At 38.9% G+C, this 18,006-nt stretch overlaps 1 protein-coding gene across 1 annotated transcript in view; it reads left to right on the top strand.

Annotated features, from left to right (window-relative positions):
• The first annotated feature begins 408 nt into the window (after window positions 1-408).
• Window positions 409-18,006, top strand: part of LOC131266339 (glutamate receptor 1-like) — a 69,418-nt gene continuing 51,820 nt past the window's right edge. The window contains exon 1 of the mRNA XM_058268812.1: window positions 409-531. Coding sequence (XP_058124795.1) covers window positions 426-531 — 106 coding nt within the window. The 5' untranslated portion in view covers window positions 409-425. The remainder of the gene's footprint in view (window positions 532-18,006) is intronic.

Below are 18,006 nucleotides of genomic sequence, written 5' to 3'. Positions count from 1 at the left end.
GTGTAAGTGAAAGTTGGAAATGTTTTCAGTTCACAACAAACGAGAAAAGAAGAACAAGTGCAAGCAATGTTTTATACTGCAAATGTCATCTAAGTGTGTCACTCGTATTCGGCTTCCTTCCTGTGTTGTGAGTGCTGCAATTTACTTAAATTGAGATGATGGCGATTGCAAATTTATGAAAAACAAGTGTTTAAAAGAAAAGTAAAGCGTAGGCTAAAGCGGGAAGCAGCCGCGTCTGATTGTTTGAATTTACCCGAGCGTCAGTCCCCGGGGACGCACGAAAATCGGAATCCTTGGAAAACCGGAAAGCGAATGCAAAACGAGCGATAATTATGGGATTAATCACAACAGTTGCCACGCCGACAAGAACGAGTAGTAGGAGTTCGCAGGGCAGCAGGAGTACCGCTCGGAGACCGCCCGCAATTATGCAGCCATTAGCCGGAGTGCTGTTGGCGGCGATGGTGTACTTTGGCCACATGCAAACATCGGTTCTAGCCAACGCACAACCACCAACCGAGAAGATCCCATTAGGTAAGTGAAGCATCCTTTTCCGTGTCGGTCGATTAGTATTATTTTCCTCCCATGCCCAAACGCCCAAGGGTCACCCTAAAGTCTTGATGCCATTTGCCAAGAAACATCGAGCAAGGCAAGAAAACCAGCCTGTCCCAACAAAGCCTTGGGCCGGAGCGGATTGGCAAACTGATCTGTCAACTGATTTGTCCGAATGACGAATGACTAGCGTACGATTTTCCTTGGCCAAAGTAACGACATAATACCGTCCGCATGATTCACTGTGGTGGAACCGAAGTCGACGGATTTCTTTTCTTCTATTCTGATAGCAATCGAGATCGCCTTCATAGAGCTATATAGGATTTTTTTGTGATAGCTCCTCCTTGTGCAACACTTATATCACTCGTACTCAGTATTTTCAGGCTTCAAAAGCTTCTAGCTTTTCTCTCACTCATTCTGTCCTTTACTACTGAGAAAGTATATGTGCTTGCCTGCACGATTTGGGATTTGATCCCTGTTTCTTCGTTTCCTTTTTTCTGCCGATCCCTGAAGGGGAAGTAGAAGCTAAATAGACGCTAACCAAAAAAGTAAGAAGAATTACCATTTTATGCAAAACAAAAAGATTGTCCCAAATACTATAAATTTAAAAATACAACTTTAAAAATATTAAGAAATACATCTATACACTAATTTTTAAACAAAAATGGGTTTTCAAGATAACTTCTATGGCTCTACACGCTATATAATATAATGTCTCGGGCTTAAATGTCTAAGAATCCACTGAGTAAAATATTTTCGATGAGTTGCTGGATACGCATTATATCAGACCTTTGATAAATGTACATGAGCTCGTTATATCATATGTTGACTCTTGTACGGTCTATTTTGTTCGACTACTGCATAATACCACAGTTTCCTTTACATTCGTTAGTTTATCATTCATTCTGTCTTCTTTTAATGGCAATTGGAATGGTCCGGATAGCCACACAATGGAAAACTGGTGATGACGGCAACGATGATGATAGATATGATGATGACGAGAGTTTTCTTCACCCGGGACCTACAATGTTTCAAGCGGTGGACAAATAAATTGCCTCTACGTGAATCGATGAGCCATGGTTGAACCCTTCTTTAGGAAGGGAGGAACCTCACTTGTATTAGTCCCTCCATCATCCATAATACTTTATAGAATTACTTGTTTAAAGGAACTGGATATATGTGGTATTCTGGTCCAAAAGGGTACAACATTTTGATTAAGCAACATCTTGTTTTTTGAAATTTAATGTAGTTCATGGGTAGAAAAATAGTCTGAATCGAAAAGATTGAAAGCAAGCTATTTTACTTTAAGCGTGTAAACAGTTGTAAAATGAACAATGACTTATCGATAGAATCTATATCGGTTGTACTGCTAACGTACATAAGTTGATATTGTCACACGATTATTATTTTAAAATAGGATAACCTCAGAGTTTTGAGCCCATTTAACTCAGCATCAAATTTGTTTAGAGTGTGTTATCAATCTTTATGGAGACGCCTAGTACTTCACGAGCAATATCAAAGCATGGAAGAGTCAAATTTTAAGGTGCGAAATGAAATAACAATTTATAAGCACTTTACTTAATATTTATTCACATTAGCATTTTTAACTGCCTCGATAGGGACAGGTGGTTGCTAAAAAGAATAAAATCTCTTTTGAAAACGATGACCAAAGTTTACTTCGCCATTATCTTTCAGACAGTACGTGCGCAAGTTCTTGTTTTGGAACTGCTTCCTGGAGCTGTAGCTTTTACCTATTTCAAAACTGCTTGAATTCTAGATTTTGACATTTTAGATTCATCATTCGTTTCAAGTACCACGTTTTGTACTATCCCATGATATGAAAGAGTCATCCATAAAAATCTCACTTCGCGGTAGCAACAATCACCTGCAAAAAGCACAACTCTGAACATCGCCACGGTGCGATAGGTTTCATTGTGTGCAATAAATGGTCCGCTAGTGCAGGAAGCCATTTTTAGCCATAGGCGCAACAAAACCGGGTCACATAAAGCAAGCGTGCGAACGGAAGCACCGAAACTTGCGGCCGTCAAAAGAGTTTCCGTTTTTGTATGCGTATTTGGCATTCTGTATCGATCACCGATTCATCACACGGCAATTCGTCATAGGCGCAGTTGGTTTTTGCCTTTCAATTTTCAATGATTTTCCCACTACCGTCACATCAGTATTCGAAGCAAGTATTCTTTCATCCCGACATTAACCAGACTTTTGACCGATTTCCAAAAGGATTTTTGGACCTTTCACATCGAATGCCGAGCATCCTTTATCGGATTCGTTCACGAAGAAATGGAGATGTGCGTGTGTGTGTGTAGTTTTTTCTGTACAGTCTGAATCTCGTTCTACTGAATAGAACGGGTATAGATCAACTGCATGTTGATTGGGAGCTACATTCATGAAAACTGAAAAAATGGAGCTATACGTGCCTCCTTATCTTGCTGTGCAGTGAGGTTCGTCAATGTCAAATCGATGCTACTTTTCAGTCCACTTGTGCACAGATGTCTTCTGGCTGACTTTTATTCGGCGGCAAGCTTCCGATGTTGTTTTTGTACCCGGTTGCACTTTCTTCTAATTGCAAAGGGAGTTTTGCCAACTAGTGCGCTTCGACGAATCGTTAAACCGTGTGGAAAACGCTCGATGAAGTGTTGAAAGGAGGTCTACATCCAACGTCCATCTGTTACGGGGAATACGCGTCATTTTCGAGCCTCTCTCTGAATATGAGTGAGATGCACAAAAGCTCGTGTGACTGAACCGATCGTTTGGACAATTACGTACCATAATGAAAGTTGGTCATTCGTAAACAATAAAAACTAAATGATAAAAGCTGTATTATTCACAACAAACATATTTTGAAAAACATCAAACAAAAATAAAAACGCAATAGATTCTTCGTTTAAAGTTATGATATAATATTCAGTGGGTAATTACTTAACCTTGGAAATCCACAAGAAACCATTTTCAATGCGAGTTTCCCGTTATGATAAATTATCGAAATCAGTAGAAACGCGACAAGGCAATACATCTTTAAGCCATGCTATGAAGAAGTTTTTTGAGATTCTTGAAATGGACTATACATTTTAATTCCATCATAAATCTATTGTTGAAGTGCAAAACAAGCATATTATCTGTATCTTCAGAATCTGTCTGATCTCTTCTGCATGCATCAGATGTAGGAAGAACTAAATTTTTTATCGAGTTTTTTCTTTTTTTCTAAAAACAAGCCAAAACTCACATGCTACAGAGTTAAAGAGTTTTTCTAAAAACTCACAGCAGCAAAAACCAATCTTTAAATCTTATTGCATTCAAAAGATAATGTTAAACTCTTCCTTCATTTAGTTTTACTTAAGTATTGGATAAATCTATAAGCACAAGAAAAGTGTAAAAGGAAGGTCAAACAGATAAAAGCCAATTCAAGTTGCTGATGATATTATTGAAGTTTCAAAATTAATGCTATTCCGCTGTTTGGGTCATGCATGGCGATGAACAATAAATAGAACAAGATAGCGGAAATATCTAAAAAGTTTTTTATAATTTCATGCAAGTACAATCGAAATCGATGGGTATTTTGATCATTATTGGAATGATCAGATCAACTAAGAATTAATCGGATGGAATAATACTGCCTTAGGAAAAAACATGAAAATTGATGGTGAAAGAAAATACGACCGTCTGAAATAGATTCCAAGTTTTGAAAAGTATGTTTGAAAGTTAACAGAAGCTGCTTATTCTTTCTAAGCGAAGTGCCTCTGTCAGGCATACCCTGATTTGGTAGCTCTGTAAATTTAGCGGAAACTCAACTTATCTGTGGGAGAACAGTTTGCATTGAGTTTCGTTAATTATCGTTGATTGCCAGGAAATTCTGAAAGCCTACCCTTTATTTGTCCTCCCCTGAATAACAGTTAGCAAAGGAAATTCGATTGAATTCAACATCTTGATGTGATTAAAAACTTCCTCGCTTCTTGAGGATTCATATCTAAAGGAACTGAAATGGTAATGCCACACAGGAAGTTCTCGAAATACGTCTGTGTAAGCTTCTACAATCGTGTGTATGTTTATCACATCTCATGCTGGCGTCGGAAAGGATGTCAAGAATGTCGAATTGATTGTTTATAATTAATTTTCAAACCGTTCTTGACGCTCGTACAGCAGCAAAGTGATGCCTCCGGTGTAATTTACATACTCAACTTGACTTGGCTGAAGTCAAATTCTCATTTGATGAAAAGGAAGCGACAAATGTTACCAGTCTAATTACATCCATTTTGAAAGAAACTCAACCTACACCAACTCAAGATATGCTTATTCAGTTCTTCTCATCCATGAAATAGTGTAAGTTTATTGAGACAGATTTAGAACACTTGAGAAAACATTTGTATTCGAAGTGAATTGTAAACTGCAGACCACATTAGCTATTCCAATGTAAGTCTGTCTATTTATACCTCAATCAAATGATTATATGCAAACGACTTGTGTAAAATATTCGATGGATCATTTTTTCATTTTTAAAAAAGCGTTCTTCTAAAATGGCAATTTATTGATGTCCTTTTGAGAAGTGTTCTAACGCAATGCATTTGTATCGTAGGCGGATTTCAAGTCCCAACAAGAGAAGTATACTTGATTTACATTTGAATTACTTCAGCTGCGTTGTTTTACTCTACATTTTTCTTTCTTCTCAAGGCATTTGTCTGTTTTACATTTCCATTTCAATTTACTTATGTAGGGTAAATGCATATTCTATCGAAAGCTGTGGAATATTCACCAAACCAAGCATCCTGTACACCACACATTTTGAGAACTTGCTCGGTGTGACTCTCGGGAAGTTTCTAAGGACTTTTTTTTTTATCTCAAACCGCTTTGCGGAACCGAAAGCTGGAACTTTCCTGCTGTTGAAAGTGCTTATTTACATTATACACCACAAACCACCACTGCAGATTCTCTCTGCACGACTACAGATTTGTGATACTTTTAGCCAAACAATATAAAGTTCAGCCCTTTTCTGCTTGTCGAGTTTTTACCAGAGAAATACGTAAAAGCGACCAAAAACTGCCACAAATAAGTGGCTTCTTCCGCGCAGGAATCGTTGTCCGTGCGAGAATAATCGGCCGAGGCGGTAGATAAGAAAAACTCCCCCGGAAATTTGTTCCCACTCCAACGGAGTAAAAACTGTGCAGAGCAGTGATAGCACAAGCACCGGAAATCTGCAAGGCTAAGTTTTGAAAATGGTTAAAGCGGTGTGACCTACAGTGTAAAAAGCCATCATGCGAAAAAGGGACGTCCAAGAAAAACCTAGGAATATCCAACAGGAGGTGAGTGGATATAAGAAGCTGTAGGAAAACACAGACATTCACACGCACAAATTGTAGATTGTGTAAAGATAAATATCGGACCAATTAAGATAAAAATTTGAAGCTGACGGTAGCAGCCTTCGGTTGTTCTAAATTAGAAAAGATTGTTAGTTAAGAGCTCGATAGATGACTAAGTCGAACTGTATACCCACGACACTTTCTTTGCATTTTCAAGGCAGAAATTTGTTGGACGGTCGGGAATAGATACAATTTTAAAATGCAGTAAAGAAACACTTTCTGTGATGCAAACATTTTACAGGGTTTTTTTAGATTTAAACTTTGAGAAGTATCGTGATAGGGAATTTATTATATTTATATGAATTTATTTTACTAGGGTAAAGGTACCAATAGTGGTTCACTTAGTAATGTAAATAACAATATGATGTAATTTATAAGTGTTAAGAACATTGTGTTTACATATTTGCACCAAATATGATCGAAACACGACGTTTCTTTTGGAAAACATCTATTTTCACTGAAAAACATTAAAAATAGACGAAAAAAGCGTATATATCTTCCCAGTTGGTTGCTCCTTTAATTGTGGTATTCCTATAGTGGGGGTAGTACTTGGAAATGATTGAATATATTTTGACTGTGACTTATTTTTTTAAGCAAATTTAAAACAAAATGTCCAAATTACTTAGGCCAATGCATTTTCTTGGTCATAGACCAATGGATTGGCCTCAACCAATGGTTTTTGCAGCGATTTATAGCCCTAAGGAAATCGTGGCATACCTGATAAATTCTTAAGAAATCCAGCATATTAGTACCACTTGTTTGGAAAACATCAATTTTGGAGCCTTAGTTTATTACAAAATGGGAAGGTTTATCGTTTAAACTCTTCGCAGAAGATCAAATAACATTTCATAGAAGAACAAATGTCTCCATTGTATTTATTTCGTCGTAGAGCTGGGATTTTGTTCCACTACAACCAGTGGCGTCTCGTCCACCTGAGCAACCTGTGCACTGCACAGTCATGAATTTTTAAAATGAATCACAAAAACATTTGTTTAGTTATGGTTTTGTAATTTCCTCCCACAACAGTTGCGTTCAAAATCTTCTTAACGCTTTACAACGTTGCGCTGGGCACTTCTGCTGGTACACTGCTGTTACAAACGAGCATCTTTAATCAAATAAGAACAGTTCTCTTAACCACAGTTTCATTATACCATTCTCATTACGAACGGCGAAGAAGCGCTAGTTTTCTTATTAGCAAGAATCAAAATCCAGTTGAAAAGTCGATCGGTTTAGTTTTCGGATGGGCACTTCTGCCAGTGCACTAGCTAATCGTATATGTATACATTAGTTCTCTCGTGCATGTGTTGAATGCGTCCATGTGAAATTGTCGATGTATAGGTGCCTTTCCTGTGCACCTGTGTGTCTGGCTTGCCAAATAAGAATTTGATTTACAGACATTGACTAACCGCGGATATATTTATCGAGTAGGTAATGTCGTTCGTCCGCGACAGCCGAGCGGTAGCGCCGGTTAGAAAATCGGCCCATGAGCGCCGGGGCTCACCACCTCGACGACGTGGGTTCGAATCCCAACCGAGACCGGACCCTCCCCTGTCGTGTGTCGTGTCGTTCTGGTTATAATAAACCACGTTATATGGTTTACCTAAGAAGGTATTACTTTTTTTGAAGGTCCACAACCATCTCATTTTCTCACGAGACGCCACTGACTACAACCACTATTGGTACTAGTACTAGTATAGGAGCACTTACCCTACTTTGTTATTATTTAAATATGTTTTTAATTTAATTTATAATGTACTAAACTTTTTTATAATAGTCTGTACACCGGTGTATAGCTCATATGCGGGAAAATTATTTCAAACGTTAGGTATGAGAATACAGTTTAACTACATCTCATGCCTAGCGGCTTCATTATTTTTGAATAAATGATGTCTTTCCCATTTCATATTTAGCTTTTTAAATCTATATTTATCGCGTATAGTAACTTTGTGATAAGAAATGTTATAATGTAAAGGGGCTTCGTGACAGCCGAGCGGTAGCGTCGGTAAGAAAATCGGCCCATGAGCGCCGGGGCTCACCACCTCGACGGCGTGGGTTCGAATCCCAAACGAGACCGGACCCTCCCCTGTACGAGAGGATTGACTATCCACGTACACATAGGGTAAAAAGTCTCGTAAGCCCTTAACGAGGCAGGCATGACCAACAAGGTCGTTACGCCAAGAAGAAGAGAAGAAGAAGTATAATGGAAAAATAAGTTAACCGAGCTATCACGCATTCTAAAAATGATGATGATGATTGTCCACCTCAAGATTATTGTACAAGATTGAAATTAGACGTTTTATCATAATAATATAAAGTGTTATACAAAAATGATCATAAAACATTTTTCGAATGAATGATTTGAGAGTCACACTACAAAGTCCTCGTAAGTGTGACCATCTTAAAACAAATCCTTACAAGGTGAGTGACATACAATTCCATTTGGCGCTCGCATGTATCAATTCTGTTCAACCTGTTACAGTAAGAAAAGTATCATAAAAGTAAAAATAAGTCAAAGTGAATTGTTAATAAGGTAAAAGCCCATCTCATACCGCACCACTAGGTTGATTGAGTTGCCGAAACCGAGAGAATAGATTTACGCTAATTACTAACATACTCTATCCAAAACCAAATTACTCCTAATATACATCGCACACAATTTATCTAAATCTGGTAGTGTGCTCGCACTGCCAATAGTTTTTTTAAATTTCTTGTAATATTGAACACCTTTAAATACTATTCAGTTTTTGTGTTCCTGTCACAAATCGTGGTATTGTTTGGCACGAGGAAAGTGAAAGCTTTCTTTTGCAACTTTTGAAGCCTAACTGGGTTTTGGAAGGCAGAAACAGGATTGACTAACAAAAGACAAACTAAGGCATAATCGATGAATTATGTAACTGAGTCCTACCAACGAAGCTTAGGTCACCCTTATTCTTCCCAAGACACCACACCACTTTGTCATTCTCTTTCTCCAATTATCGATGTGGACTGTAAGCTTGATTTTCTCGTCAATGAGAACTCCTAGGTACTTCATCCCTTTTACAACCTGAACCGAAGCACCACCTATGCTTACCGATGACAAAGATACTTCTGGCCTTCAAGAAATCCCCAACATAATAGTCTTTGACATATTGCTTTTTGTTTTAGCCTTTTGGTCCTCGTTGCGACGTGAAACCGCTTAAATTTTAGATTGATTATCGTTAAATATCACTGTATCGGCTATAATAGATTTATATCACAGTGTATTTTCTTTGTACACAGTGCTACTCTGCAGAAATAAAGCTCCCAAACATGGTTCTCTGGGTTCTTCCCCAAAGGTATTTTTAGAACCAATAGAATTCCTTTCCTCTTATTCAAAACTTCTTTAAACACCCCAACAATAGAGGGCGTGATATAGTTCTTTTGAAAACCAAAAAGACAGCAAGAATAACGTGTTCACGATTCATAACATGTTTACACTTTGCTTATAGCACATTCACAGTGGTATTGTATCAGTGGCCTTCCCAGTATCCCGACTGGTCCGATATCAGCAACTGGATACTGGGCAAGTATTTGATGAGTCGTTCTTGAACTACGTCCAGAGCCTTTTTAAGTATTATCAACATGTTAATGGGCCAGAACTTGTCTGCAGCGACGGCTCTAGGCACTTTGGAAATATATACTATCACCGATTTTTCAACGTGATTGAAAAAATATCACTCATGATCATCACAGATACACTTAGCTCATGATCCCAGGACGTCGAACTTTTCCACAATTCATGCCAGAAGTTCACTATTTTGTAAAGGGATGCAATAGTATAACAGGACGCCAACAGAGATTACCGAGGCTGCAAACGTTTTAACGGCTGCTAACTGCTCTATAGTCGAGTGCTGACTGGTCTTTTTTGTGTAGGGTCACGTTGATACCACCACCTCGTTTATTTGTTTATTGCTTACAAATACCTTAAGATAACCCGGCAATCTCAAACTTATGTTGGGTTAAGAGGTGTGGTTCATCATCATCATCAGCGACTCATTCACCATGCTAAGTAATTCCGTTCCGATGACATCAAAATTGTCCTGTACAATTAGAGAATTAACATTACACAGTCCAGCCGTCCTTCTCAAGCCAAAGCATACCGTTTGCTGAAACCAATCAGAGGAAAAAGAAACTAATATTCTGTAGAAGTATCGTTACTTAGTTCGACCGACTCGAGCTCATGGCTGTAGTAATGTTTTTAGCAACTTCCAAAGCTCTTTACTTTTATATCTATTTTCATAAATTTTGGAGGCGTAATATTATGTACTGTAAAATACTCACTTGAATACCTGTTTCTGAATTGTCTATATACTCCTCAATCTGTGGGACTATTGCTTCTCAAAAATTGTTTATAATTTTAGTTCCAATTACTTTTTATTTGATCCAACCGTTTTGAATACCACTTTTTATTAACGTTAATATTTATCTCTTTTTCATAAATCAATTACTGCATACTTTTTTAAAGAGCATGAACTATTCTATGAGCTCTCTCTTCAAAGCTGTGAGCTTCAAAATCTAGGCCCTGGAACGCTAGCATTTGGAGATTAGTTGTGGGATATATGCCACAGTATTTTTTACGCTTTATACTGGACGTGAACTGACTACCCACAAACCTCCAATCAACAGTCTATTATGATCGGATATCCTAAGTTCAGGATGCATAAAAGTATTTACAGACTCGTCGCATCTGAAAACATAGTCGATTAATCATCGTTGCAGCTGAATAGATACAGACGCATTCAGCCAGTTGATATTAAAGCCTCCGACTATAATATTCAGTTTATCCAATTCCAGAAATTCATTCAGCTACGTTTCAAGCACTTGCAAAGACCGCACATTTTTAAGCTACGAGAATCATAAACCAAACCATATCGCCCAGCCTTAACCGAGTATAAATATTAGTATCAGGCATAAAAAAAGTCGATGATACAAAACATTTCCAAACTGCCCACAGTTTACGTTGAAGGGCTTGTTTAAAGTGCTTCTCTGGGATGAACGTGATTTATGCTGAGATAATCGGCTTATTTTTTTCTCACTTCGTGCACACTTCAATCCTTTAAATCGCTCCACTCGCGCAGTGCATCACAATACCATCTGCACTTCACATTTCCCACTTTCCAGCAAATTCTGCATCATACGATTCGAAAGCTAGCAGAACACGAACCACAACATACACATGAAACTGTTAGTGAGCTTTTATTTGAACATTACATCTCGAGAGGAAAGTCTACATGCTTTCCACTCGTAGGAAGCTGTGCACCAATGTGTAACTTGGAATTATCTTCGTTTTTGTCTTTCGCTCCAAACAAGTTTGATGGAATTGATGTAGTTTTCGACAGCACTCTTACCCTTCGATTTCGTTCATTGTACATACTGACGGTTGTTGTACGTAACATTATCCACTCTCACCGATTTTGCATTGAAAAGATTTATCAAATAAATAAATAATACTGACATAATTTCAGTGTTTTGTGTAAATAATTCAGCCCGGAAATATGACGACTCACGAAATGTTATTTATTCAATCGTTTCTTTAGACATCGGGCTATGAGTCTAAATAACGACTTAAGATGTAAATGTTACACATATATTGCACAGTTCGACGGCGTGGGTTCGAATCCCAACCGAGACCGGACCCTCCCCTGTACGAGAGGACTGACTATCCACGTACAACAGGGAAACAAGTATCGTAAGCCCGTAACGGGCAGGCACGCCAAGAAGAAGAAGATATTGCACAGTAAAGACGCCAAACTAAAACGTAGGATCTAACGTAACCGAGATACACACACGTGTAAATCAACGGAATACCTTATCTTATTATGTGCATGCAAACATTAGGTAAGTTGATCGCTGGTGCTAAATTTACTATGAGCTATATACAATACTCCACAATACTTATGCATGTATAATTTTCGGAAAATGTTGTGCAATACAAAAAAGAAATTGCAGATTCAGGCATGCAACAAAGTAACTGGCTTGAATGTTCATATGGCTCCTTAAATTTCTTTGACTTTTTAAAATATTGCGACCCATAAACGTACGCAAGCGGCAATGCCATAAATCATGACAGGGCATTGATAAATTTCTATGCTTGATGAAAGCCAAAACGCCAACCCATAACGTTTCTTCCTTGGAAATGGTTTAATCCTCGTGTTAGCTAAAATCCATCAATCTTGCAATAACCGTAGCCGTAACGTGATTAACGATACCATAAAATTGTTTTTCAATACACTTTTTCTCTGGTAAAAACAGGCCGGAAGAAATGTCCCAACCCAAACAATAACATCCGTGATCTGGATTCCCACGAATAGCATGTAGGACCACACGGATATGCACGAAAATAAATAATTCAATATAGGAAGCGTCCAATTGTTCGCGCCTGCCGGGAAAGCGTATGCCTGGAAGGAGGAAAAAATATTCAAATATCAGGCTTGTCGTTACACGTCAGCAGGAAAAAGGAAATCAACGGCACAAGCGTCACGTTCACAATCGGTTTCCAATCGTTTGAAGATCGACGAAAATAGAGGGGCAAAATAATGCGCAGAGTACCCCGCGGCGCACAATTTTCCACCTCTTTGTATCACTCTTTTACTCTCTTTTTTATGGATCGGTTAAGATGGATGTCCTATCCGAACCGTAGGTGATGAACTTTTTTTTCATCTTTGCATCATGGATGGAGCAAAAATTTCCATTTAAGCGATTTTTATCACGCCTCAGTGACAAACATCAATCAATTTTGATCAAGTTTAACGCCGATAAACGGTAAGGTTGGTCGCCTCTTTCGAGCGGTTATCATTATTTGTTTTGTTTTACTTTGCCTTCTACCTCAACGCTTTCCTCATGCGTAAGTGCTTCATTTGTTTTAGGGGTCTTTGTTAAGCTTTTTGCATCACTTTAGGATATTAAAGGGTTTTACGAACAATGTATACCAGTGTCTCTCAAACGAAAAGAAAAAAACACTAGTCGTGCCATTTATGCACGTTATTGTTGTTTCCAACATAATACAAGAAAGCTTCCTCTCCAAAGAGAAGAATGTGTTCCGCTTGAAATGAAATCATTCCTTTGAGTCTTGTTCTACAGCTTGCTCACAATCGAAAATATTTCGGATTTATTGGAACAACAATAATTTCATGTGCTCCATGTTCTAGTGTTTGTTGGATTTACATCGTCCAGCAATGTTCCAGAGTTTGCCGGGAGAGGAGAAGATGCGTTTAACGAAAGATTAAAGAAAATGAAATAGTTTGCAAAATTAATTGAAATCTTCGAATCCAAGGGACTATTTGAAACTAATAGGAAAACAAAGAATTTTTTGACGTGAAAAAAATGTGCCCCTTCTTGGACATGGTCAAAAGTACACTCTGGAAAACACTGTTGATTAGTATGATGTATTGACATTCACCGATTAATTGAACCTCGTAAAAAAGCCACTAAACAGGATTTTAACATAATTCAACAATTATATGGATATTTTCAAACTTTGTACAACTTTCTTATGGAGTCAAAAACACCCTATCGGGTTGTTCACATCTACCTGCATTTTTTCCATGCTAAATCCATTGAGCTTGACTGACAAATTAATTACGTTTCGGGTTCTTTACGACAGAAAAAGTCCTACCGGGAACACATTGTCGAATGATCGTATTGTGCCAAAAAGTTGTTCCCTTAATATCAATCTTCTAAATGCGTCCTCGATTCGGAAGAGCCGAATGAGTACAATACCGCGGTTGGAGCTGTACGTGATGAAAAATAACGCCACCGTACCGTGCACGTCTCACAAATTACCGATCGATCAGCGCAATTGACTCAATTAAATTTTCACCACCATCGAACCGACATAAAAGCGCCTTGGTGCGGATCTCAGAGAGAGGAATTTGAAATGCCGGGGTCAGAATGATGAGATTTGCCAAACCGTGCTTCCAATCCGCGTGACTTTGACGCGAACCTCAGTTGTCGAGATAAGGGAATGAGTGTGGGAAGTGCCGGTAGCGGAAAAGCGGTGGCCCCATGAAAATCAGTGATCTGAAAGGCAGAATCCAGCAGGGCCAAAAACTGATAGCATAGTACGAGCACGTGATCCAAAGCAGAACGAAAATAAATCAACATTCCGTCGGAGCAATTTTATCAACATTCGTCGTACTTCCTGCTTGAGATTCGCAGCAGTAAAAAGTTCTCCGCATGAAGCGGTTTATTTTATGATTGTTTATATTCCGTTTATTCGTCGTGCTGCCTTCGAGCCTCTTGATTTCGTTTCACTCCTTTGCCATTGATCGAGCTGCTGCTGGATTTCGTTGAATGCTGTCGGAAATCTTCTAGAACGAACAAAATTTCGCTTGCGTTTCACTCATTTCCAGCATTTTCAAGTACAACTTCCTTTTTTCCATTTTGCATTGTTGGAATTTAAAAACCCCGCCTCCATTCGGCAGATTTGCGCTCGGAGACATTTATAAATAAAAGTTCCGGAGTGGTGAAGTTGAAAACTTTCTGAATTGCTGCAAGGCAACGACAACCTTTCGGCGATCGTGAAATTGATTTCACTCCACCCACCGAAACAAACACAACACGCTGTTCGACAAGCGATCTGCGTAGATTTGTACAAATGCCTCTTTCCGGCGGAACAATCGTAAGAGACGGCCTGCGTTTCAACGAAAGCGAGCCGAAAAAACTAATTGTTCAACTTTTAATCGCTTTTATTTTTCCAATTAATGTCTCTGGCGGATTTCTGAGGGCTGGTGTGATATTTTTGGGTTTTCTTATTCTCGTTCATTTTTCTGCAAAATTATCATTCAGGAAACTTGAGTATCGAAAAAATGCAAAAATGTATACATCTTATTTTAAACATTTGGAAAATTGCGTTTTTCGGCAAACACATATTTCACAAACAGTAGTTTTTTTTGACATGATAATCATCGATTTATTTTTTCTAAACGGCTTCTAGAAAATGCAGATTGAAGTAAACAAATTCCGCAATTAAATGCGTGTCTTGTGAACAACACCTGGATTTAATTGCAAAGGAACTCAAGAAATGTATTTAAATCTGTTATAAGTATTTTTTACCTTTTACGATTATTTCTGGTCAAACCAACTTTGAACGTTTCAATCCAGTTTTCTAAATAAATAGCATCCTTACAATTCAGTTATGTATAATATCTGAAAACTCTTTTTGATGATTCAATTCCATGAAACAAAAATAACACAGCTTGAAAAATGTTTTTAAAAGGTCCCGTCGCTCCTCAAGAGGAATAAATTTGCCACAAAACAAACAGGAGCTGAAGCGTCACATATTCCGGCCAATCACATGTTCGATCCCTACGCTTTTGGATAATCCGACACCATGAACTTGCAAGAGTCACTTCCCATGCCGCTATCGTGGTCGGGGTCACCGGCACGACCGCGTTCGGATCGATTTCCACCTCCAATCAAACGCCCACCATGCAGGAAAACCACGCTAAGCAAATTATCCTCCATTAATCATTCCGAATCGGTTGCTCCCGAACCGGCAGGATCCCACATGTTGTGTTTCGGACAAATACAGCTTTCGGCAGCCCCCCCATCTGCCTTGTAAACCCCCCTTCCCTAGCGTCAATGGGTTCCGCAGCTCCGTCACAATCCTGCATCTCGAAAAGCTACCGACACTGGGATCATCGTCACTATCATTATCGTCAGCAGCTGGCCGGTGTGCGAGCGTTCGAGCGTATGGAACTAATTAAATATCATCAATCTAAATTAGGATCTACTGAGCTTATTTTTCTTTTACATACTGCCTTCGAGTAGGAACAGCTAGGCTAACGACGTTTGGACACATTTTGTCGCCAAGGGTTCGGGAGTGTGCGACAACACTTCCCGAAAAAGAAACAAACTATGTGCTTTGGTTAGGTTACTGCCATTTGCACTGTGAGAGCAGTTCCGCTTTTCCTCCACATGCTTTACAGTTCCACAAGCCTTCTTTTTTTGTTTTCGGCAAAACTTCCCTCATACCCCCTTCCAGCCAACAGTCAGCAGAGGAGTCGAGTACGTGCTGTTGTTGATGAGGCAAGCTCGCGAATTTCGCCCCCGACGACGAGTGACTCGCCTAAATATTTCATGAGCCTCCGGTGTCCACCAAACGCTTGGGCGCTCTCTCAACAAATCACCTTCAATTAGATGACGCCATCCAGCTCGGTCACGAGCCGGCTGGTCCCGGGTCACCGGCCACTCTGCGCTGTGATCCAGGCACATCCGGCGGAACATAATCGAATAATGTTGCCACGGAACGGAAGGTGAAATTGGATGGAATGTTGGCCTTTTAGAACACCACCAGGTTCGTAAGGCCCCCAATTTGGGGTTCATCGGTGGCCAACGGTGGCCGTTTGAAGCGCATCGATCCAGGTGGAGTCCAATTTTGTGATGTCGCACAAATTAGATTTCGTCCAGAGTACACGTTCGTATGCTTTGTTTCCTATTGCGTGCTGGAGAGCTTCAAAACTGAAAAAAAAACTTGTTAATTAAAAACACGCTAAGTAGAAGTCTAATGATGTTGCTTTTTAAATCCGCTTAATTTCTCCTCTGTGGTATCAATATTTGCTTCTAACTTAACAGTTTTTGCCAAGCAATGTGAGTGTCCTAGTAAATGCCTTTTGCTATTAAATCATGCTCCGTGGTACCACATTGAGGATATGAAACGTAATGAAAATTACAAGCATCTTACGTGTTTTCAAACATGAAATGACAACATACAAGAACCTGCTCATAGCGAAAATACATGCAAACTGATGAAAATATATTTGGCTAACTGTTTATAGTTACAGACAAAGCGCAGACTGTAAACCATATTTCCGGGCTGTCCGCTAAATAAAACAATCAAAGGAGAATTTTGTTGGCTCCGGAAAGTCACCTAAGAGAGACGTATTTTTGTATCTCAGCTATTTATTTTAATTTTAAAGAAGTTACGTTTCGCTACTATAATCAATTTTACCCTGACCACAGTTGAACACAAAATAATTGGCATCACTGTTTATGATCGTCAAAAGAAAAAATGCAATTACCTAAATGATCCTCTTATGTTTATAATGACGAACCGACTAAGAAAACACACTTACCCCACGTCAAAATTTCCGTGGTAAAGTTAAACATTGTTAATGACTTTTAAATTAGAAGTGTAAGAGCCAATCTTGAGCCCTCATTTACGTATAAATGTGAAAAGCACATTTGACTATCGCACTGTTTAAAATATTGTAGAAGAAGGAATCTATAATAAATTGAACAATATTTTATTTTTCATTCAATTTTAAGCCTGAACCAATAAAGCCTCTACGATCGGTTTTCAAGGCTTTAGTTATAATTTACTTACAAAATTATTATTTATACCAACCAAACGTTGAACAACACTCCATGTTAAGCCGGTACAAGGATGGTCGTAAATTAAACAGCTCGTTTTAATCGATATTACTCATTCTATAAACACTCACCACCCACCGTCCACAAGCTGGTTTGGCGCGACACAAAATGTTTGACTAGCTAAAAGGTCCTCAAGAGCTCCAGCTCGAGGAGAAGCCGGAGCTAAGTAAAACAGTCCTGGACATGAGAGTCGAAAGTCTGTGAGGAAATAATACTCACCCGGTCAATAGTCGTTCCATTAACGGATGCCCCGTTCTTCCGTTGAACGAAGGGCGAAGCGAGAACGATGTTTGAAATAGCAGTCGCTTTCGTGTTTTCTGCTGGTGGTAATTGTAAAATTAATTGTTATTCTGCTAACTGCTGCTTAAGCTCCCCATTTTGTTTACATTCAACCCTTAATAAAAGGTTTATCACTCTAATTCCGAAACAAATACAGCCTCGCAAATGAAGCTGTCTTGCTTACGGAGAATGTAAACCCCTAGGATCGGCCGGCAGTTCGAAATTATTCGAATGATAATGGTAATGGCTTAGGTATTTAACTGTTTGCCCTCGACTCAGCTCCTGGTCGCCTCCTTTAGCTCGCCGAGATGATCAAATTATCTTCTGCAAGGTCTGTACAGCGGTAATTATCCTGGAACGGGCTCATACTAAATGAAGCTACTGAGGAATACTTACAGAAATTTAACAAAGAGAT

This window comes from Anopheles coustani, chromosome 2, assembly GCF_943734705.1.
Source record: "Anopheles coustani chromosome 2, idAnoCousDA_361_x.2, whole genome shotgun sequence".
NCBI lineage: Eukaryota > Metazoa > Arthropoda > Insecta > Diptera > Culicidae > Anopheles > Anopheles coustani.
Note: the sequence above shows the minus strand (reverse complement) of the source record. Positions and strands in the feature narration are given on the sequence as shown.